This window comes from Pyxicephalus adspersus, chromosome 9 (genome assembly GCF_032062135.1).
Source record: "Pyxicephalus adspersus chromosome 9, UCB_Pads_2.0, whole genome shotgun sequence".
In the NCBI taxonomy this organism is placed as follows: domain Eukaryota; kingdom Metazoa; phylum Chordata; class Amphibia; order Anura; family Pyxicephalidae; genus Pyxicephalus; species Pyxicephalus adspersus.
Window position 1 is genome coordinate 20,623,365 of NC_092866.1, and position 24,803 is coordinate 20,648,167.

The 24,803-nt window shown below is 37.6% G+C and overlaps 1 protein-coding gene across 2 annotated transcripts in view; it reads left to right on the forward strand.

Moving 5' to 3' along the window:
• NECAB2 (N-terminal EF-hand calcium binding protein 2) overlaps positions 1-24,803 on the forward strand; it is a 128,903-nt gene that overhangs the window by 49,107 nt on the left and 54,993 nt on the right. For both annotated transcript variants that reach the window (XM_072422885.1, XM_072422886.1), the window contains exons 3-5: positions 2,259-2,367; positions 21,473-21,498; positions 23,252-23,349. In XM_072422885.1, coding sequence (XP_072278986.1) covers positions 2,259-2,367; positions 21,473-21,498; positions 23,252-23,349 — 233 coding nt within the window. The remainder of the gene's footprint in view (positions 1-2,258; positions 2,368-21,472; positions 21,499-23,251; positions 23,350-24,803) is intronic.

Consider the following 24,803-nt stretch of genomic DNA (forward strand, 5'->3'; position numbering starts at 1 on the left):
CAGCAATTCTCCTTGTTTGATCATTAAAAAGAGAAAGCAATTTGACATTCTCATGTTTTAATGTGCTCACCCTACGCTGCATAATGATGTCTAATTGGCTGCCATTCATTACCAAACATACTACTTTTTTTCTAAATATTAAAAGGCTAAAAAAAGTCTTCAAAAGGATAAGATGTCCAAAACTGATCCATAAAAGCTTGGGTAAGTATTTGAGGAACCATATTATATATGTAGGAGAAATTACACATATCTAGCCAGCACTGCAGCTTGCAAAATAAGGTAAAATGGTGGTGGTATATTGGTCGTCTATATTCTATGGACTGCCAGAGTTCTGTGATTTAAGCACATTTAATCTTGTCTGCCAACATGTTCTAGCTCCTTTTCTTGATAAAGTCCAAGTAATAAATAATTTGAAGAACAGAATGGTTTCTTTTATAGACATACAGATGGTATTGTGTCTAGCCAGTAGATTTATCTGCTTTTGGATTCAACCGTTTTCAACTTGTTATGATACTCAGAAACTTCTCTATGATATGATTTTTAAATATCAATTTTAAGTGTTTTGACTACTGTGCTGAGGTTGTGTAAGGGTCACTTCTCTGTGTATTTTGTGGGGATTGTGGATTAAAAGGTGGTGGTAATCATAGCCAAAGTACAATGACCCATAATAGCTGGTAAAAAAATAATTCTGTACCTGGACAGGTATTCTAAAGCAACTTTACATGAGCATACCTTTTTCATTTATATGTTCCTTTTTTATCCAGGATCTCCAGTCTGTGATGATAGCCTCCACTTTTATGGTACAAGCAGTTTGTTGTCTCATTTGTTGTTTTTAGGCTGTGATAATGACATATGACTATGGTAGGGAAATTAGATTGTGAGCCCCTGAGGGACAGTTAGTGACACGACTATGGACTTAGTAAAGCACTGGGTAATATGTTGGCACTAAATAAATACTGGATAATAATATTAATATTATTAATAATAATAATAACTGGCTACCCCCCAAATTGACCTTATATTGTGGTAATGACATATGACTATAGTAAGGACATTACATTGTGAGCCCCTTTGAGTGACATGACTATAGGCTTTGTAAAGCTGTATAATATGTCTGTGCTATATTAATACTAGATAATAATAATAATAACACTGGAGAACAATTTTAAACAAATTTTTGGTTGACTTCAATTTTTAAGCTTATGTACACTAAAATTACAAACAAAAGTGAAACTTGAACCGCAGCCCTGTTTAACAATCCACAGGAACAAGGGTTACAGAAACTATACATACGTGCTCCTATTAACAAAGGATATACAAGGAAAGAATAGTGTAACAATAAATCCTTTGTATGAAAAAAAAGAAATTTAAATAAACAGTACATTTAAGTTATATTTTCATTATTTTTTCATTGTATGTTTATGACAAAAATGGAGGGTACCGTGTATCGTAAAAACTGGATGTGATAGCAAAAAACTGGGCTCACCACCCAAAAAATGCTTTCCCCAGTGTAATAATAAAGGCATTTCTGATGAGCAAAACTTCCATTGCAATGGTTTATTTTGAAAAAACTCTGTTTCAAAAAATGTTGGGTGTACCACACTAAGAGAACTGCCATTTTGGGCCCACCTTAAGGAAGAACTGTAATGAATAGTCCACTGTTCACCTCATTACCTCTTTTTTTAGTTTACTTTTGCACGGATTTATTTATTTGCCAGCCTTTCAACACCGCACAATGTTGATTTCCTCTACACGCCTCCTTGCAACTCACAACCACCACCACTGATTGTGCTACTTTGCACCCCTAAAAAAAACTTTTTTTTTTTTTTTTTAGGCATTCTGAGCTGTCTGTTTACAAGTTTGTTTAAAACATAGTAGTTTTTTTTCCTTGCTGTGCTTATATTGAAAGACAGTGATGCCTATCTAAAGTTTCTGATTTGTAACTAGAAACTTAGTTTTTAGTTTAGACAAATAATTGTACAATTGCTTTTTTTGAAAAAATAGGCAAATACAGTACGGCCTGATAGGCTATACATGGGATGCACTCAGCATTGTTTAGGCAGCAGGTGTCCGTGCTTTCTAGGATTGTGTCTGCTTCTGATAATTGATTCGTACATTACCAGGTACCCAAATATTTGACCATCTTAGCAATGTTAGGACAGTAAAATGTAATGTCTGAATATTTGACAGTGATTCCATGATTTTGGAAATCTCCCCCACTGCTAGACTGGTGTTTTAAAGCGCTCTCTTTCTTGTAGATGATGGGAAGTTGTCCCTGGAGGAATTTCAGGCCTTTTTCTCAGATGGGACCCTCAACGAGGAGGAACTGGAGAAGCTGTTTCACACCATTGACTCGGACAACACCAAGTAAGAAAGTGATGCATCTCTCCTCCGGTTCAGCAAAGCGTATCTGCATGCATTCTGCTCTCCCGCTGATTTTGCCTTTTGCATTCTGTCTTCTGTTAGAAAGCAACATTATGTTTTTCTCACTCTCTCTCTCTCATCCCTCCTCTCTAATATTTGAAGTGTTTTTAATTTACATTTTATGTTATCATTTATTTTTAGGAACACTAAACCTCCTGCAGAGAAATGTTTGAAGTGAAACTATAATGATCTTGGGTCAATTTTATTTATTTCTTTACCTGTATAAAAACTGTTTGTACAAAAGATTGTAACACTGGTGGTTTTTCGCAAAGTAGACAGAGTAGATGCTCTTTCCTTTAGACACTTCCCTATATTCTGTGGGGCTGTATCTGATCCGGTGTGGAATGTGATAGGAGGGGGGATGAGTCTGTACAGTAAAATATTCTATTTTCTGTGTGTGCTAGCTTGAGTTTAACACATATACACGTATTCCTAAAGGCACCCCCGATGAGGGGGGACTTCAGTCATTCCAGTGGAGAATTTTCACTCCAAAAGCAATGGGATTGTTAAGAAAGCTTCTGCCTGTACTATGCCCAGGTGGTCATCTGTGATGTGGAGGTAAGTGGGCCTGGTACAGTCTGGCTGATATGTGCTTCTGATCTAATTTCCAGTCTGAAAAAATGATTGGATCAGAAGTGAATCTGCAGGTAAATCGGCAGCTGACCGAACATAACCAAGCATTTTTTGGATTGCTAACCAAATAGATTTCTTGTGTTGGTAAGTATCAGTCAAAATTACAAGGGTCTTGTTGTGTGTTTTAAGCAAATCGAATTATAGTTTTGGTAAAACAATAACTATTTTAGATACTTATTTCCACTGGTGGAAGTATTGCTTTGGTAGTGTTGGGTGGGAATAAATTAGCTACCCAATGTTGTAAGCTTTACCTTAAACACTCTCCCCAACTCATAATCATCTTCTAACCTGAAGCAGACCCTTAAAGTGGATCTAAACCCACAATACCCACCTATCCCTGTTATTATTCTTCTCTTCCTGGAGACAATCTTTGACCAGGCACTGCTCAGCAAAATTTGATACCTGGGCAGTGATCAGGCAGGTTGGAACAGTTATTTAGGGAGGGACGTCTCCTGTACTTTTCTGCAATAAACACCTGCCTGATCCTGGATTTTACAATGCAAGTCTTTAGTTCTACTTTTTAACACCATTTTAATGGTTGAAGCTGGGAAAACACTAACATAACATAACTAAGCAATAACACTCACTTATATGGCCGGATTTAATCAAGCTCTCCAAGGCTGAAGAGGATGCAATTTCATCAGTGAACCTGAGTGATCCAGCAAACCTGTAATGAATCTGGTCCAGGATTGAAAAAAATTGCTAACAAATAGCAAATAGGAAGTCCATTCCAGGTGGTTCAGCCTTGGGGAGCTTTATTGAATCCGGTGGGAATAAATAAAAAAAAATTGAAAAATATATAAAATAAATACAGAAATCTAAAAGAAAATAAGTGGAAAGTATAAAAATATTAAAATTCACAAAGTGTATGAAGCCAGAGCTTAAGCAAACAACATCATTTTTTGGAGTCCTTTACTAGTGAAGCTGATGCTGTCCAAATGTGAATTGAACCAGATGCCTTTTTACGAGAGATCAGACCTCCAACAACAACTAGTGTAATTTTCTGCATCAATAAAGCAAGAGTTAGAATAGGTTTTGACACAGAATGGAAATTTCATTTTACAACCTTTCCTAATAATTTAAATTATGAATAATGAAATTAATAAATAGAAAATAAAGACAGATCTTTAGAATTGGGATATTGATGGTTTGTAATGTTGGTATTTCATTATTAGCATACCTGCTTGGAACTTTACAGCAGTTTATCCTTTCAGCTTTGCTGCTGCCTCTATCATGCATACTGTTCAGTTTCACACTTTTATGTTGAAAAGTTTCAGTGGTTAGGCAGAGCCGATCATTATCATCAGAATTCCATTGAAGCTGGCTTCAAAGACACCATTGTAATTTTTAGAACTAAGGCTCACTGCTAAAGAAGAAAAAATAAGCTAGAGTTAGCCGGGTTTCACAGTGTTTCCTTTTCCTAATTTCTAAAAGCATTGAACTTGGCTTGGATTGGCAACTCCACTACAAATCCCAGATTGGCTGCTGTTATATCACACTTTCCGCAGGGAGTCTCTGGACAAAATTTGGAATTTGGTACAATTTAGCATAACTCCTAATCTATGTCCATACTAATGTTGTGTCTCTTCAACACTGCTGTATGGCTCAAAAATGTTCTGTATGTGAGGTCCATCAAAGAGCCTGCAGTGTGTGTATTTAGGAATTACTATCCCGCACCACAAGCCTGATATACCAGACTACTTAAATAAGTTGGACTACAGCTATGCTTGGATTATAAATGAAAGAATGAGCAGGTAGGCTAACTCTCCAAATATGTATTAGGTATTCAGTTTATGTTTTGACAGATACACATTTTGTATAATTATCTGTCCTGGTGTGGCTTTAAAGTGCAATCGTATGAAGGCTATGAGCGTAATTTAAATATGTAAGTATTGATTTATTATTTATTCTTAACAAACAGTAATCACGTTTTAAACAAGCCATGTCTGAACTCTATAGCCTTTTACACTGTGAAGTTATTAATTCTCAAATATACCCTGGAGTCTCCAAAGCAATTTTTCTAATCCTTTTCACTCGAGGAATCCTTAAAATAATATTATTATAATAATAATAATATTTAAGTCTCATTGAACTTCTGCCCCTTACAATGATGTTCAGTATGAAGAATACGATACTTAGTGGAATGATTATGGTCCTGCCAAGTGGCATTAGACCTTAAACTATGCAGGCACTGAATGAGATCGGAGGCAAGCCAAATCTCAATGCACCTCTTTAAACCTCTGGAGGAACCCTGCTTGATAATGGTTGCTCTAAAGTCTGTTTCAGACCAATTTTTAACAGCTTGGAAACACCTGCTATTTGTTTACATTAGAAGGCTGCAAGATTTTGTTGCAATAGAAATTAGCTGGGTAAGACCTAAGTCTTCAGTGCCCCTTTTGTGAACTTTAAAGACTTATTTCTCCACCATACCTATAGCCCACACATAGATAAACAAGGGATTTCTTTAAAAAAGAATTTTCTCCTTATTCAGAATATGTAAAAAAAACTTTAGTGTGCATCGTGTGGGCACAGGTTCATTAGGATATTAAATAAGAAATGAAAGTAAAGAGGAAATTAAGTGTGTCTGTTTGTCCATTTCAAAATTAGATCTGGTCTATATGTGGCCAGCTTTATCCAAATTAAAGTTCTTTTTACCTTTTATTCAACTTCATTTTTCATTCAAAAACCTGGATACCAGAGCTTTGTTTCTATTAGAAATAATTGGCAGTAGTCTATGGTGAAAATACCAGCTTACAAACCATCAGTTGGGTATAGCAGATTCTAAGTGTACCTGTTATTTCTGCTACTGTGTAGATGTCAGATGGCCCAAAACTTAAACCGTTATAGACAGAAATGTGACCACTATTAGTACTGACTCTTTTTCTCTCTTTCTCTCTTTTTCCTAAGCTTTAGGTCATTATTTTAATTGCTTTTCATTCTCTCTCTGGCATTCTCCCTCCACCTCCTTTTCTCCCATAATGAGATTACATCTACAGTGTCAGATGCTCTACACTGGAGCAATGCAGTAATTAAGCAAGTGTCACTTTAAAATCATTTCCCTATTTCGATAACAGACATCGCTTATGGGTTATGAAAAGTCATACCAGTCTCCAAGAGGGCAAGTGAACTTTTGCTATGTCTATTCTTAACAAGTAATGATTTCACTTTATATTTTAGTATTTTTATTAAGGGGAATAATAGGCAAAAGGAAGGTAAAATAATCACAAAAAGCAATGCCAGTATAACATAACTGTATACATTTATTAAATAATAAGGTAAAGGAACAGGGAAGAGGATAGCCCTTGCCAATGAATGGTTTCACTTTAAAGGTTTCCTTTTTATGTTGTCTTTTATTTATTCTTTCCACCTGACGAGTGGAGCCCACCTAATAACATACCTTTCTCCCTGATCCAGCACTGTTTCCAAAGTTTGGGTCCTCTTCACACTACGTGCGTGCCATGGCCCCATTTATTTGGCTTTCTCACTAGGGATGAGCGAGCAAATTTTTTAAATTCGGTCTCGCAGCGAATTGGTCTGTTCTCGCTTACCAAACATGTAGGCGAGAACGGCCTCTGTAAATTCCGCCGGCGAGACCGAATTTTTGGGACCTCCCAAAGCTCTGCTCTTCTGATTGCTGGTGCAGTCCTGTACTATGTGTTCTTGGATAGAGTTTCTCTATCTAGGAAAACAGTGTGAGTCTCGCTGGCTGCTCATGAATGAATGCAGCGTGGTAAAAGACTTCTGATTTTTCCTACAGCCTCGTTCACTTATAAATGCAAGCTGCATGACTCACTCTGAGAGGAGGATTCCCATTGCTGTATTTATGAATGCAGCCGTGATAATCCTCTTATAGTGATTTCCGATGGTTTTGCAAAATTTTGCGAACCCATTGGAACTTTGAGGAAGTTTTTGCGAGAATGCCTGAGGCATTCTCCCTCATCCCTATTTCTCACTTTGCTGGACTGCTGGAGGTTACGATGAGTACAAATGTTCTATAAGATGAAGGGGGACCATAGAGCATATGTAGAGTGATAAGAGGAGCTGGATAAAGGTTTTCTAGTCGGAGACCACACAGTGAACATCACAGAATTAGGGAGGACGATAAATAGGTTACCAGATGGGTTGCAAGCAGGGGAGTTGAGTTGGAGGATTATTAAAGGGCAACTTCATAAAAAGGTAGTGTTGTCATTTAAAGCATTGCTTAATTATTATTTACAAAGTACACATTTACATTAATTACCACCTTGGGAGCTGAAACACTTCAAAACCCAGAAGACAGACTGGAGAGTTGGGGTGACATTTGTTTGTTTTTTGCAATAATTAAGAGAAACCACGGTTTCAGACAGTTGTCATTGGAAGGAGTCCCCATTGGAATTAGATTTCTCGTCACTATCATTAGGACAGTAGTTTACCAAGATAAATATAGAGAAGAAATCTACCTAGCAGGCTATAAACATGGCAACAAAAATTAGGCTACTGTAAACATTTACATCTGCATAGATAACTAAAAAAAGCTTGTTTTTAGAAATGCATTAACAACTAAAGGAACAGCTTTTTAGCTTTGGAACTTTTTTGGAAGTTTGTAGGGGGATAAGTTCTCTTCATTTGTCCTGATCTACATAATACTAAAAAGGTTTTGGCTTTTGATATTCTTTAGGTTTAGGACGTTAGAGGTTATCTATGACAAAGGAGCTTTTTCATAAATCCAAAATCATTGAATCATTTTTATTGTTTTTCTGCTTTTTTGACATTTAATCACATCTATCTGGCATTACTTGTCTACATTCACACATTTTTATTAAAGGTAAAAATTATTATTTCAATTATTTATTAGGTAAAAATAAAATCAACTATTGGCTCAAATATATTGCGTCAGAGGGGGACACTGGCACTTTATGATCATATACTTGGACCCGTACAGTTCTTGTAATAGATTGTACGTTCTAGTGGTGTGTCGTTCTTTATGAATAGATTATTTAAAATAGCTAAATCCATTACCATTTAGAAATGGTGATATTAAAGCAAACATTTTCCCCATATATCCTAAAGTTTTTATGAATACTCAGTACTTCCTCCCAGGATTTATTTCTGTCCTGTGGCCCTCCATGATGGAATGTTGCCATAGCAACCAGCAGGCTGCCCAGTGAATACTTCTGTATCTACCATAGTTCACATTTATTTTAATGCGTTTGCAGTCTATTGTATAAATAGTATGGGTGGACACATGGATGTGCAGAAGGTAGTTATACATAGCAGCCAGTGAGATTTAATGGACATTACGATGCTGAGTTGGAAATGGCTTGCATTTTATAATGCAGGGGCACTGCAGTGTCAGATATTGAAGACCCAGAGATTTACATGTACAATGTGTCCCTGAGCACAGGAACATTGTGCTACTGAATAGGAAAAAGTATGCATCCATCATAATCATTAAGTGCTTTGAAGTGGAACTGAAGTTCAAAAATAGAAAACTAAGAGCGGGCAGGTTGCAGAAGATACAGGTGATGTCCCTTCTGCAATAAAATTTAAATTTTCTTTTCTGTTCTTAATAAATAATAAAGACTCAAATCATTCCTCTGTTGCTGGTACCCGGTTCTCCTCAAGGTTCAGGATTTTTTGAAATAATGATTCCCAAGGCCAGGATGACATAACTCCTGCTCAAGTCCACCTATTCCAGCAGCTAGGTATGCTAGGATTAAACAATGGGCTTTGCATGTACAGAGCAGGCGTACAAATAAATAAAGATGATTGTAAACAGGCAGTTAGGAAATTTAAGTAGATCTAAACTCAGTCATTAAAATCTCATATGAGCTTTATGATTGCAGTGGCATTTTAGAACTTGTATTTAATCTATTAAAATCTTCAGCTTTCTTGATTAGGAAAACCTGATGATCCTTTATTTAGGGTCCATATTCAGGCTCTTTCTGTTAGGGGGTAACAAGTATCTTCTGTGTATCTTTATTGTCACACGTGCCCCTTGTACGGACTCTGAGCCCTACTGACACACACAATGGCAAGGTTCTTTATTGACAGTATCAGGGCGCTCATCCAGATCAGTGGTATTCCGCTGCCCCTGGAACATTGATGGAGGACATCAGCTCTGAGATTGAAAAAGCGTGATAACTATATTTAAAAAAAAAAAAAAAAAAAACAAACATTACAATTGTATGATAGGCACTGTTTGTAACAAACTAAATGCCGGCCAAGTAGGGGTTAGATCTACTTTAATGCTATGCCATAAGGAGTTGATTTGGGTGGGAAGGATGGATAAAAATGTGCTGTATATTGTAAGGCTGCCCTCTTAGAGGATTAGTTCCTGCTGTGTTGCTGACAGATGTTACATTGAAAGAATGAACAGTCAGTCACCCATTCTGCATATTCTGTGATTGTTAATGATCAGGAAAATACATATGTAATTATCCAGCCATAGAAACTGTGGTTTAAATGGACATCCTCCTAGCACCTGTGACACTTTTTTTCCCCATACCGGTAAAAGGAGATACGTTTTCTTATTTCAATGCCTGTATATGTCTGCGTGTAGCAGCTGCTGCATTTGGGGTAAAAATAGGATTGCAGATAAAGTACGAGGGAAAGTGACCTGATTTTCCTGATCTGTCTCTTATCCACATTAAAAGCTGGTCCCATCCACCACGGCTACTAGTCCACACAAGAGTCCTGTTTAATCACACAGAATGATTCAGAACATGTTTTAGACTTAAATTAATGGGCAGCAAATTCTGCAGCAGCAACCATGGCAGGTTCCCCTGGCTTTACACTTGGTTGTGAAGAATCTGCAGTGCCTGCTCACTGTATGTCATCATTGTACTGCATGCTCCTTACAATGGTCACACATTTGTTTTATAGAATACTACTACAGATATTCACAGTTAGGTCTAGTTCACAACTGCATATTTGTTTGTATGGAGGTTATGCGGTTTACATGCACCTTTACACTATTTAAATGAGACAAATTACAAGTAAATGCATTGTAAGACGTTATGCATTGTAAGGCTTATGACACACTGGCAGTCCTGTTGCTGCTGTCAACTTACTGGCAATGGCATTGCTAAGACACCTGTATTCATGCATTGCTCCTTCACTGGCCAGATGAGCCAGGTGCTGCTTTTTCAGCGACAGAAACATGGCAGACTGTCACATACCAAGGAGTAAGCAACTTCTCATGGTTTGTTTCAGCTAGGCAGGGACATTTCTCTATAACGTATATTGATTCTTCCACCGGTGAGTTATCTTCAGGATTGCTAGTAGGCCATGCCCTTTAGGTTTAGTGGTTCTCATGCAGCTAGAGCCATCTGACGCTGCTTGACATTGCAAGAGCCCCCAACTACGTCAAATCTGGCCGTTCAAATGGCAGCCTAGGTGAGACAATAATTTATTACCCATGAATGCACACAACAGTAAAAATATTAAATATATATGACTGATATGCACTTGGCCATTTGAGCCAAGTGCGTATCAGTCTTCATAGTACAAGGTAGCCATTAAATGGGCGGAGTTTTAACTAATAAGTTGTAAACCTATTCTCATTTGTATGATAACTAACAGAGCTACCTTAAAAGTTTAAATCAAAGTGTATGAAGTCTGCTTGAACTACACCAGACACAAATATTCATTTATTTCCAACCAGAGTTGCATTAACTTTTCACCAAGATCTTGTACTGATGATGGGAGAGTTGGAATACTGTAAACTCTTTACAGCACATTCCAAAGATTCCCAGTGGGGTAAAGTCTGGATGGTGGCTCATCCATGTGTGAAGATGAAGTCCCATGATCCCTCAACCACTCTTTCACATTTTATCCAGATGAATCCTGACACTGTCATCTTCCAATATGATTGCACCATCAGGGATGAAAAATCCATTGATGGAAAAACCTGATCACTCAGTATATTTAGGTAGTCAGCAAAGGTAATTTTTGAGCACTTACCATTACTAAACATAGACATGACCTATTATTATTATTATTATTATTATTTATTAATAGCATTTATATAGCACTAACATATTACACAGGGTTGTACATAAATAGGGGTTGCAAATGACAAACAGATACAAACAGTGACTCAGCAGGACCCTGCCTAGAAATGCTTACAATCTAAGACAGTTGTCACAAACCGGTGGTCCGCAAGAAGATTTTGGGTGTCCGCGCCTCTGGCCCGGTGCACCCCCGAGTGGGGTCAGAAGAAGTATCCCGCTGGAGGGACGCACCGGCCAGAACCGCGGTCCCCTGTGCAAATCCCTGGCTCAGGGAAGTGGGCTGTGTTTCACTATACAACCCGCCCACTCTCCTATCGCAGCCTCAGATTTGCGATGGCAGAGTGGGCGCATTTATGGCATTATGACATCACTATGGCGAGGTTCCTACCCTTTGATTGATAACCGACTCCCCATGCATGCGTGGTCAGGAGCCGGTAGTGGTCCCTGGGACCAAAAAGGTTGGCGACCGCTGATCTAAGAGGTGGGGGAAGTAGAACTACTGAGGCAACCCCAGATCATACCAGTGCCCTCCACAGGCTTTGGGACTTTTCTGTGCTAGACTTTGTCATCATAATATTAGTATTTTGTTATATTCTTGGGGTTTTTGTGTTTTTTTTTGCTGTGCAAAAGTTATATTTAATACTACATTAAAAATACAATAAAAAAAAACGTACTTGAAATTGCTAGGTGAACTTAGGCCTGACCAACTAAAGCAATACACACAATAACACTCCCCCAAGAAGCATGGGGCCTTTTCTACTTTTGGCCACGCAGTGCATTTGCAGGGGTTTTACTCTGCAAGCATGATTCATTTTTTTACTGATGTGTCTGTTTTTAAACACTGATTTAGACTGTGTTTACTCTGACATTTTCTATAATAACTCATGTAACCTGTTATTTTGTACAATGCCGTCTATGTATGACGTTCCATGTGCTTGTTCACTTGAGTGCTCCGGCCACTGAGTCATTGTGCAAACTAGAACATTCAGTGGGCCTATTATGACTTTTTCATTCACAATTACATCATTTTAGTTTTTCTCTAGGACTTTCTTTGTTCATAAGTGATATTGACAACTGCAAACTCTGTTTTGTGACATCAGTGGCGGAGACTGTCCCAGATACCAGAGCCATCAGCCACCTAGGTGTCTGCATTAATGAGGTTACAGTGGGTATGGCGTAGATATGTCAATACATCGGTTCCCATAGTAACAGCGCTCCATGAATCCATATGAGGCATTTAATAACCTGAAGCACTGAACACAGACCCTTTCCAACCACCAAAAACAAACAAAACAAATTAAATTCAGGGAATCTGTTCCCGGGAGTTCACATGCCTTGTGCCTCATCTGCTTGTTCCCAATATAACACAATGTACAGAAACTGACTGTGACTGGGAAAGAGCAAATGTTCTGGAGTTAACCCCAGTAGGCCTTGCTACATTCAAATTAAGCAATATTTCGAGTTACAATTTGCAATGTAGATTCAGAATCATTTCAGGGTTTCTCTAGATGTGTCACAGCGTCTCTCACAGTACTCTCATAGGCAAAAATGATAATAATTCACCATTAATAGATTTTCCTGGGTTTATTTATTCACTTTTTTTATCCTTGTATAATGTATATTATACTGTATAATATGTTTTTTTCTCATTAGATTAGTATATGTAGGATGGATTATATCAGGTGGCTGTATCCATCCCAATTGCTATTGTCAAACATCATTGTAAGGGTTAACAAGCCATCAGCATTGGATACACACAAGCATCAAGAGTGCTTTTTGATGCTTTTAAAGATTTTTGCTAAAGAACCTTTTTTTACAGATGACAGATTGGTTTATTTTTCTCCAAGCTTTGTACTCTCTGTTATATGTAAACGGTTCTTTCTTCCTGCAGCGGGGAAGATCACCTGTGCATTCACTTTCTCTGCTTCTTTGAAGTGGTGGTAAAGCTGGCAAGCTATAAAACAAGAGAGAAGAAGCTTAGGGGGACTCCTGCACTTTTTGGAAATGTTAGATAGGGTCTATTGTAGTGGATTTGTACCATGGTGCTTACATGAATTACATGGAGGTCTTCTGTAAAGGGAACTATGTTCCACTAAATTTGACTTTAGGTATAACTTATAAACCAAAACTTTTTTGTTTTGAATAAATTAGGCAGTGGATAGAAACTCAGGTTTTTACCTGCCTATAACCATATTGTGGTGACTCCTTCACTTTCTATTCCAGAAGAACTACAGAAAGTAAAAGAAAAGTAAGGAGAATAACAATTTTTGCAGTAGTTGCTGGTAAAAATGTCCCAGGTTTGTTGACCACCTGTGTTCTCCCATGATAGTCTATTTTCCCTAGTCCTAGAGAGCTTTAACCTCCCTAGCTAGATGTCTAAAAGCAGTGGAAATTTATTTTACAGTATAATATATTAGTATGAGTATAATAAAGTTTGAAACACAAAATTATGTAAAAATAATAAATTGAATGAATTAAAAATCTATATATTTAAAAAAAAAAAACTTAATTTTGAATGCAATACAAATATATTTTGAATTTCCCGCCCCGCTCCGCTGGCAACGTACACATGCACCGATGTCACCGGGAACTCCCCGGTGACTCATCGGATGCAAAAGCCGGCCGGAAGAAGAGAGAAGAAGACCGAGATCACGGTGATGGACGACGTGGGACACCAGCGGATCAGGTAAGGCTCTATTTACTATTACCTCCCATAGGTTTACCTACACCGAGTGTGACTCTTTTTTCTACCCTCGGGGTTACCTTTAGGGAGGTAGGTAAATCAGACTCAATAGCCCTGATTTTTTAAAATTCTCCAAGGATGGAGGGGATAAACTTTCAACAGTGAAGCCTGGAATGGATCTGGTCCAAGATTCAAAACGTTTGCTAGCAAATAACTTCAGGTTTACCGAATCACCCACCTTCACTGTTGAAAATATATCCTCTCCAGCCTTGGAGAGCTTTAATAAATAAGGCCCACTGTGTTTTTTTTTCTCAGCTGTAAAGTTTGGAGGAACAGTACTCCTCAGAGTTTGCCTTTAAATACACCTTAGTTTCTGTTTTGTGTGTGTTGCAGAATAAATGTTATAGTGGTCTGCTTGATGGCAGAATCTTATGAAGAAGGGTTTGTTGTCCAGGAGTTTATCAATATTCTATTTTTATAACAAATCATTGGAATAATTGTTAAGCTTCCGGGACTTTTGCTGTTACAAAAATATATAACCCAGCAGGATGTTGATAAAGTGGAGATCTCCACCATTGCTTCACTATTTCCTGGATCATTTCTTTTCTGTGTTATCGTGTTAGTGTGTGCAGTAGTAGGTTATTTAGTATTGAACACCCAGGTCGAAGGACTTGTCACTTCCATATATCACCCTTACGATAGCCTGGTAGAAAAGATAAACATTACGATAGATTAAGTGAATGCAAAGATATCACAAAATTTTTGTTTTTCAAATATTGAGCCAGGACGTGCTAAAGTTTTTTTTTTTTTTTTCTAACTTTGCTTTCCTATGCAAAGGAAGAAAAGTTGATCGTAGATTCACCTTAAAAATTTTCATTATGTGGTGCCAACAAAATATTTTATTTATAGATCACTCCATTAACTATATTTATCAAAGGGTGTTGTTTTAAGCATCAAACTAATTTCAAATATTAGAAAGTCTGTCTCAAACATCAGACTGACAACCTTATCTACCATGGCATAAGGGGGTATATTTGAATTGTGACTGTCATTTGATATAGGAAAACTACCCTTTTATGCTCTTTTGTACCAAGGTATTATGATCACCTTGCATTTTTTGTGAGATTAAATGGAGATAGGACAAGTCTAGCCCATTTATTCATCTATATGTAATCTGTCATACAGTATGAAAAATATTGTGTATTTCTGTTGCTATAAGTCATGTTGGAGAAGTGTTATCAGGATGCCCTTCAGATAGTAGCAGACGAGTATTCTATTATTCATTCTTCTGAAAAATGCTGACATACTTCATAGCAAATTGTAATGGATGTTACCCCTAGAAATAGTGAGATCTAAATCTGGTGGAATAATATCTTCCTACTGGGAAGCTAGCATCCCTGGCATGTCAAAGGGAAGTTTACAGTGACCAGCTTGGCTTCTTCGTTTCTTTGAAGAACCCATATTTTTATTTTAAAAGCCTTACTTTAAGTTGCAGGTGCTTGTATCTTGGAATTCGAAATGTAAACTCCTTTATATGTATTTTATGTATATATGGGATTTTCTGAATTGAAAATTACCAGTTTTCTAGTTGCTCGCTCTGAAGTTCCCCCTTCCCAAGTTCTTTTTTGTTGCCCTTTACTGTAATAGATGGAAAAGCCATGAAAAGTATTTATGGCAGTTAAACTATATTATGTTTCCTCTGCCAGAAACTTTTTGTTAAAGAAAATTTAGTTCTACTTTAAGGTTATAATTTTCTACTATCACAGTTTTTAGGTGACATTATTGCTTTGAAGTAATATTTCATTTTCAGTGTGCTGCCCCAGAGTTTCTTTGAACTGGGTGGGAAGAAACTAAGCAGGCGGAGGCCCCTGTCTTGTGACCCAACTTTTCAGTAATCACCCAAAAACAGCCAGATGGTTACTGAAAAGTGCCAGGTGGTGCGGCTAGCTAAAGGAGGATGGGTTAGAATATCGGCTTTTATAAAAACGACTTTCCCCTGTCTGCAGCAATGTACATACCTTCCTTTTACCCCTCAGCCATTTTATTCATTTGTTAGAAGTGAGTGGAAAGTCCTGTGAAATCTTAGTCATCAAAGTAAAACATTGGTGTCCCCATGTGTGTGCTAATTGGCCCATCGTTGTCTCATATTTAGCAATGGGAGTGCAAAGAAATCCCTGGTCATTTCTTCAGCTTTTGGGGCTAAACTGACTGGCAGGGGAGTTTTGTAAAAAGAAGTAATGTATCTTTAGAAACATATTATGTACAGATAGCTGTATAAACTTTTCGGTGAGTAGAATGGACAAAATGCTGTTGCTTTTTTATTTTATACAATTTAACAAATGTGGCAAAAAGATGACGTTTCCATTTAGGTAGGTCAAACATATTTATGTAACAGAATAGAATTCGGTTTGGTAGACTCGACCAGCAGGATGCAAACTCTGGAGATGCTAACGAACGGAACTGTGCTCTTATCGTCCCTGTTTCCACTTACTGCCAGAAACTTATTATCAGCTCCTTATGGAGGGCTCTTAACACAAAATCCCATTAACTTTATCTGCGTAGAAGTCCTTTATACATACGGGAAGAATTTCACTCCTGAGAGCTTTGCTCAATCTTCCTATTTCATTCTGTCACTCTTTTTTATTTTCATTTTAAGATGATTTACACTCATGTACGACATTTGGTGCCTTCGTGAAATTCTTATTTTTAACTCTCTCTTTCAGTTTTGTAGTTTCTCAGTTCAAGAACTCCAACGTTTGCATCTCAAATGATCAGAAGTCATTACACCATGAAGGGGATTACAAGTTTTTCTGTTACCCAGTTTTTTTTGTGTTCTGAAACGTATTCTTGTTTCAGGCAAGCACCAACATAAATATACAAGTTTATGTTTTTCTGCCTTTTGTGGCCAGTTCTTTTTTTTTTCTGATGTAACACATCAGTACATCTTAATTACAAAGGGAAAAGCTCTAATCCAGTGATATTTTAAAGCTTATCTCTTGACCGATCAAAAATAATTTATTTAGATGTGTATTTTTTTAAAAGCAACTAGTAGGAGCACCTTAGTTTGGCTTGACATTAGCCTGTTCTGGCCTTCCCTGTGTGACCTTAGGGTAGAAGAGATTGGGGTAGGACTGGGAGCTGGTCTGTTGTGCTGCAGTGCTAACAAGGAAAATGGTAACAAGATCAGAGTAACCGAAACATGATCTCATCTATAGGATGCTTTTCCTTTACTGTCCCTTCACAGGCAGGAGGCATGAACAAGACTTCAAGTGCATTACTGCAGTAGAGAAAAGTTAGATTTCCAAGTGGGCTGTTCTGTCTGGCAGGACCAAGCAATGAATTAACAAAAATTCTTTAGAATGAAAAACAGTTCTCTTGTATTTTATATGTGTGTTTAGTTGGGGACCTGATTTAAATAAGCGCACTTTGAATAACCCTAAATTGGTCTGCCTCGCCTTCCAAATCAAATACAGGTAGTCCCCGAGTTAAGGACATCTGACATACAGATGACCCTATATACGAACAGGGCATCCCGCTCGTTTGTGTGCAGGACAGAGGCTTTATAGAGAGGAGGGGTGGTTTGCATGACTTCTGCAACTCTTCTTGTAACTCTTAAATGACCAAGACAAACTCTGCAGTTGTTTCTTTTTGCATATCAAAGCACAGCTTCTCCAGAAGTTAGTGAATGTCCAGGCTCTACAAAGTTTTTTTTTATTTTGCTTTGTTTGTGATTAACTCACAGTGAGGATTTTATACAGTAACTGACACCACTGCCTAATAATATGTTGAGACAAACATCTGTCCTAATGTACCTGTTCTGATTTACATACAAATTCAAATTAAGAACAAACCTACAGTCCCTTATGTAACCCGGGGTCTACCTGTACCTAAATACAGAACTATTGTACAATGATCTAGCTTTTTATTCAGTCAGACACAAAACAACAAATTTTAATTGATCACATCTTTTAGTTGTAGTGTTTTAGTTGTCATGACTTAGTTGTTTATTGATCTGCCAGTACAGATTGAAGATCAGTGTAGGGGGGACCACTGCGCACACACTAGATTTTCATCTAAGATGATCACATGTATGTAGCTTTAGAAATATATAGGCATTCAACATTTGATAAATCTTCCCAATGTCTCTACTAGACTATAATATCGGTTTTAGGTGTTACATAGACTTTGCCTTTTATTTGATAAGAATTTCATTTGGTTAGCATATAATTAGCATTTTAGCATTAATTTCTTCTGAACAACAGTGCCTGGCATTTCCCTTGAGAGCCACTGATCTAGTCATAATCATATTCCAAGAAAACTGCATTTGATTTCACTGTGTGATTTTCATATAGCAATACAGAATAGTTAGAGGGAAAATTGCCAGCCATAGCTCAGCTTTTGTAATTAAGCTTTTCATGCATACTATGGATATTGGGACGTCAAGAGTAAAGTTAGCATTCACTTGTTGGTTAAGCTTTCAATATTTGCCAAGAGATGAGCAGCGACTGTAGAGTATTACAACAAACTAGGAAAGAACAAATACTTGCAAGTACATACCTAAGAGGAGGTTATCCAGGCAGGAACAGAATATGCAGATAAGTGACACATTGTTAGAGAGGCAAGGTCAACTGTTTGCCTAGGATGCTTTCCTATTTATGTTGCAGGCATTGGAAAAGCCATTTTAGCTATGAAAGGGGGTGCTGAGGGCTTTTGATGAGCTGGAGAAAAATTAAAACTTCTCTCAGAACTCTCACAGATGTTGGGTAAGCCAGAGCAAATTGCTCTGTAAGCTCTTCAAGACTGGAGAAGACCTCATCCTGGGAGAGCCAGGGTGATCCAACAAACTTGGAAAGAGTTTCCTAAAAATCATATGCTAATAGCTGGCAAATATTTTCAATCCTGGATTGAAAGATTAATTCCAAGTTTGCCATGTCACCAAGGTTCTCCCATGATAGTCTATCTTTTCCAATTCCGGGGGCCTTTAACCAATCAGGTTTAGTATGCAATGGAACTGATTTTTTTATCTAAACATAGTAATAATATTATGTGTTTCCTCCCACATGCCTAATAATTGAATAGTAGTTTATTTGGCTTCCCCCCAAAATTGGCTTTGACCAAGTTAGAAAGATCTAGACTTTGTAGGCACATTGGATTGTGAGTTTCTGTGAGTGGCATAGTTAATACACTACTTTAGGCATTTATTGGCACTATATAAATGCAAGTTTATAATAATAATCTAGTGGTAGCACTAGGAATTACTATTGGAAACAGTTTTGGATTGAAGGTTCCCCCTTAACCTCTAAACTGCCCAACTATAACAGCAACTCAATCATATTTTGTCACATTATTTAAAATTTTTAAACACGTAACATTTTAGTCCTTTCTGATTTTGTCATTTTTACAATTTGTCCTAAAGTGTTTATTTTACAGCACAGAGCAGTCTCAATACAGTTGAACATCTTTGTGTGAAGAGTGCATACTGTTTATGGGCTCTTTATGTCTCCAACAATCAGTCAAGTATAAAAAAAATAAGTCTGCACAGAATGCCTAGGCTAAGCTAAGCCTAGGCTTGCTCCCATGATGCAACAGGAGCTTTTCTCCCTTATGCGTATTTCTACTGTCAATCAACATAAAGTAATGAAGGAAGAAGGTAAAGGGCAACCAAGGCGTTAGCCTTGGGTCATACCAGAAAGGGCACCTATTTTTATTTGTCACTGGTGACTGACAAGGGGCTGAAAGCGCTAGGGTAAGCTGTAGCTTTGGGAATGGCTACAAGAAATGTGCAGAAGCATTGCCTGACCTTCAATTTTTTATAGGAGGAGGTAATTAGTCTTTGGGGAAGCAAGCATTATCCTAGAGGCACACTGAAATCCTCATAATTTGGTCCTCTACAGCCTCCTTTGGGAGACCTATATCCCTGTACATTATATGATCAGGGATTTTTTTATTACAGGCAGAGGCTTATAATATATACTGTTTGAATTCTGTTTTCTCAAGTATCTGAGATTGACATAGCACCAGAGAGTCACCAGAGACCAAAAATACACAATATACTGGTACCACTCCATGCAATAATTTTTGAAGCATAAGAAGTTTGCATTATACTTATCTAAAATCAACATGGGATTTCATTTTGGTGCACACATGTATTGATACTGTGATTCATTTAATTTATTTCGACCGTAATGATCAAATTAAATAACAATTGTAAAGAACTGACCCTCCATTTGATTGATTTTCAAGATACCACGTTAACTGACCATTTCTAATTGATAAAAGAAATGTCTTTAAGTGTATCAGACAACCATTTGTAATACAGATCAATAAAATGATTGCTTTTAAGTGATTGTTTTGAAAAGATCAATACTGTATGTGTTTCCATGTGCAGCTCAGGTTTTTAGCTAATTACAGCACAACTTGTGCAGCAGTATCTGCATGCTTGTTTCAGGTGTGACTACATCTACTGAAGGCAAACAATCAGCTTGAGCAATGGCATTTTTCATAATCTTTCAATACAGGTCCACTTTATTGATGTATTATTGAATATATATAGCTGCAAAATTCTGCACCATATATATAGTTCAGGTTTACATTGGAAATAGAGTTTTATGTACACATGTGTGTTTTTTATGAGCAATGACATCCCTGTGTAAGCTCTAGTTGGATCTCCAGTAAGAGCTTGCTTCGGGCTGGCTTTCCCTCAGTTGGCTGATTTGAGCAGAGGGTTAATAAAGGAATGGTGAGTATGTGATGGGCCAGTTTGTAGGGTGTCCATGTTACTGTATACAGCTCTTAACATTGCAAGAGATCTAACTTTACAATTGCAGCAGTAACCAGCCTCATATTGTCTTTGCCTATATTTCATTGGGCTCTTTTTTTGCAAGGATGCCCCTCTTTCTCTCTCAGGGTATTCTCATTTGGGAAGTAATTAAAATCCCCGTCGCATCAAAGATTTTAATTTACCTTCCAGCCTGTAGAATCAGACCCTTCTTCCAGAATGGGCCACTTAGTGCAGGTTGATTTATTTTGGTAACCCCTTTTATCCAGTATCCTCAGATTACCCCTGTACCAGCTGTGCCAGTAACTCTGTATGTTCCACTGCAAACGTGAAAATATTTCAGGCATTTCTATGGATGTCTTGTACATCAGATGGGTTTATATAATTAGATTTGCCAGCCCAAGAGAGGACAGGTGAATGGGCCCAGGTAATATCACTTTGGATCTACTGTAATTGAGGTCTCTAGACAGAAATCCAATTATCTTTTCAATCCTTCCCTCGCTCTTATTGTAATTGTTTCTGTAACAGGCTGGCAACCTACAGACTTATTTAAAATCTGCTTCAATCAAGGCACCTGTCTGACAAGTTGTTGTGTGGCCATTTTAGCAGGATAGCTTTAGTTGTTGGCTCAGTTTAGGTATATTAAATACCTTGCATCCATAATGAGTTGAATATTCAGACGCTTCTATCATTCTTCATGCCATGATAAATGGTCTGCAGGATTCCAGAGGTGGCCATGAATTTCTAACCAAGGTTGTGACCTTTTATTACAATCTCAGAGCCACTAATTAGTATCCTAAAAGCTTGAATCTGTGCGTGGCTGGTATAATGAATGCGGTATTCCCACGCAAACTTGGGGTCATATATAATGGCTCATCCGTCAGACATTGCCTTGTTCTATACTGTTACTAATTTTGCTCTCTCTCTTCTCTTTTCTTCTTGCTTTCCTTCCTGCTGCAGTAATGTGGATACCAGAGAGCTCTGTGGTAAGATTCTGCTTCTAATGACCTAAATTGACAGCGGGAATACAGTTTTTCCCATTTTAGACCTGTACTGATATGTTATGATTAATTCTTCATTTTTCTCTTGGAAAAAGTGCATTTATCCTATATGGCCCCATTCTTCTGACCTAAATTTACCCACCTTCCTCAGATGCATAGTAAATGAAATCTGTTGGCCTTGGTTCCTTTGATTGTTTATAGCCGGCTCTGTCCTGGCATTTCTATGGGGCTGTGTCCTAAGGCAGGCAGAGAGAGTCCCAAAGAAGTACTTGGTCAGGTTATGGACATAGAAATATTTACATGTTCTTAGAAAGCCATACAACAGCCCTCACTGACCTATGTAGCTGCAGGCACTGTGCACCCTCAAATTCCCCAAAAAAACAATAAAGCTTCTCCAGTCATGTCTCAGCACTTTGCTTCCCCATTCTCCCTGTATATTTACTCTTCTTTTAAATTACAGATTAGGAGGCTGGTAAAAAAAAAAAGATCTACTGAGAAAAAAAAGTTAAAATGTTTGCTCTGAATTATGAGGGTGAGATATTATATAACGCCTCCAGATACTGTGGGCAGTTCCTGCACTAAAAGAAGGTCTCTGGGCAAGTGCAAATCGAGGTTTTGTTGTAATCTCAGAATAGCATTAAATTATTTTTGGCATCATAGAGCTTAATATAAAGGATCTGCTTTATTTGGTACACCTAAATTACAACTAAAGGCTAAGTTTTGTTACTATGTGACGTAAAATCCTCAGAAAACGATTGAACATTAAACAGCAATCTTCTTTTAGCTTCTGCTATGGTGCCGAAGCCTCATTTTCCTGTGTCTCACATGCATTCTCTTTCAGACACTACAGCTCACATTAGGAGGTTTTTGGGAATTTCTTTCAATCCAGAAATAAGACCATGAAGAGGTATCACTAGGGGCTACAAGCTTTAAGCTTGGGAATAAGCAGGAAAAAAAAGGATAGATACCCATTTTTTTTAACTCAAGGTAGATCAGGCAGACAAAGAATACATTAGAGTGGCTACTCTGCTCTTGAATTCAGGAGCAATGCAACATTGTTGCCACCCCATATGCTGCAGTCCAAAATGTATGGCAGTCTGACTGGATGGCAGTCTAAAAATGTATTTGTGCGACATTACCATTTTCTCTTATTTCCCTTACAATTTCAGATGCCCTTCAAGTGAGGCCAATTAAAAAACTGCTCTAAAAAAACATTACTTTTAATGAAATATATTTTTATTTTACCTTTCCTCATTAGGGGCTGTTCCTTCTATTGAAATGTGCTTCATTTTTAAAGCACTATGTGTTGCTGTTTGTATTGATGTGTTGTGTGTTAGGACTCTCATTTTTTGACCAAACTAAAAATTGCTCATGGAGTGCTTTTATAGTGTGTTTAAGCACACCAATAGCAGGAAAGTTATTACAGGACTGGATTATCAACTTTCCAAAATAAGCCATTTCAGATCCTAGAAAACAATTTTTTTTTTCCTATGAGATCCCAAAGCTGATAGATTTCAGTCATGTGTTAGTGAGTAAACTACCATCACATAGAAATAATTAATAATAATTAATAAATTAGTGGGAACTGCAGAAACTTTAAGCAAAGAGAAATAAGCCATAGCATACAAAGTTCCTTTTACTGTGCTCAAAAAACTGCAATTTGAACATTTTTGTTCTTCCACAATAAATAAACCTGACAATGATGATTTTCTAAACACAATTTTTCTATTTTTTTCAGATTATTTTGCAAATCATATGGGGGAATATGAAGATGTCCTCTCTTCTCTGGAGACCCTAAATTTGTCCATACTAAAGGCCATGGACTACACCAAGAAGGTGAGTTCTGCAGTCAGTTTTATATATTAGTGGAAAAGTTTTAAAACAATCTCTATGCATTTCCATTGCTCAAATGTATATATTTATTAATCTGCATCCTTTAGCAGGCAAACATAAATTAAGAGATGAACATTTAAATATACCTTAATTATATATTATTAATACTATAATATATTTTATTTTATGATTTATGTTAATGAAAATGTAATATATGTAGAATCACATAAATCTCAAAACTTAATTAAGCCATTGGTTTCCCAGACCATTAAAGGTTTCTGATCTGAGCTGCTTATATTTTAAAATCCAGGCTCTTTATTTGGAAGCAGATTGGTGCTTTTCCTATGCCTGGTGCAATTGAAGTATATTTTATTCTTCTCTCTTTAGCAGTTAAGAGTTGTCATCTTCTGAAAGCCACGTGAAAGTCTAAATTTGGTAAAGTTGATTCTAAAGAATCTTGTAAAAACTATAAGACCCCTATTTGTTGATCATAATCACATTAAAGGCATGTTAAGAAGTGATTGTCAGGGGGATAAGTGAGGGTTCCAAGTTAAGTCAATCTATTTGGAATCCTATGTGCACATTGACTGTATACCTGCATAGTTCTCCCCAGAGGTTTTTAGCCGGTTGCTCCGCCCGGCTGATTTGAATACCCCGTCCAGCTCTCGGCAGCTCTCATCCTCGGATGCCCGGATCTCAGTGAGGCTGCTCTGTGTCATCCGTTCAGAGAATTGCTGCCAATGAGAGGTGAGCACACACAGTTCAGCCTTCATGTGAAGGAGACACAGACAGCCACGCCCCCATCTCATAGCACGAGCTCGGATTTTGCCTGTGAAATGTATCCACCTCTAGCTCTGTGTGTGAATTCTGCATCCTCACAGCTCTGTGTGTACAAACCTCCATATCCCCTAATATGTATGTCACAATGACCTGTAATTTTCAGGGTGTACAAGGGATCCTCATAGATACTAGTTACTACAATTTCAGCCCTCCAGCTGTAAAGAATTTCAAGATATGGGGGTCACAAATGTAAAAAGTTATGAAAATTGAACTTTGGGTTTGCTGTTTCAGAGGAAAGTGCAACCAGGAGTCCTAAATTGAAAGTGCAAATTGGGGACCCCGGAGCCACTAACATAGCAAGGAGCATTGGGATGGGGCCCCTAAATATATACCTACCTGTCACAAATCTATACCTATGAAACTATCCTCTGCTTCTCTTCTTTGTACACCAATTTCTCTGAGGTAGGAGGTACAAAACTGAAAATATAGGTGCAAGTGTCGGGCACATTCTCCTCTTACAATCTCATTACTACAGCATCATTAGAACATAAAACACTGTGCCCATTAAATGGGCTTCCCGGCCCTGTTACACATTCCTGTCCACTTATCTAACATTCTGAACTTCAATTGGGGAATGGGGAGGTGTAAGAAACCAAAAATATAGGTACAAGTGGGGA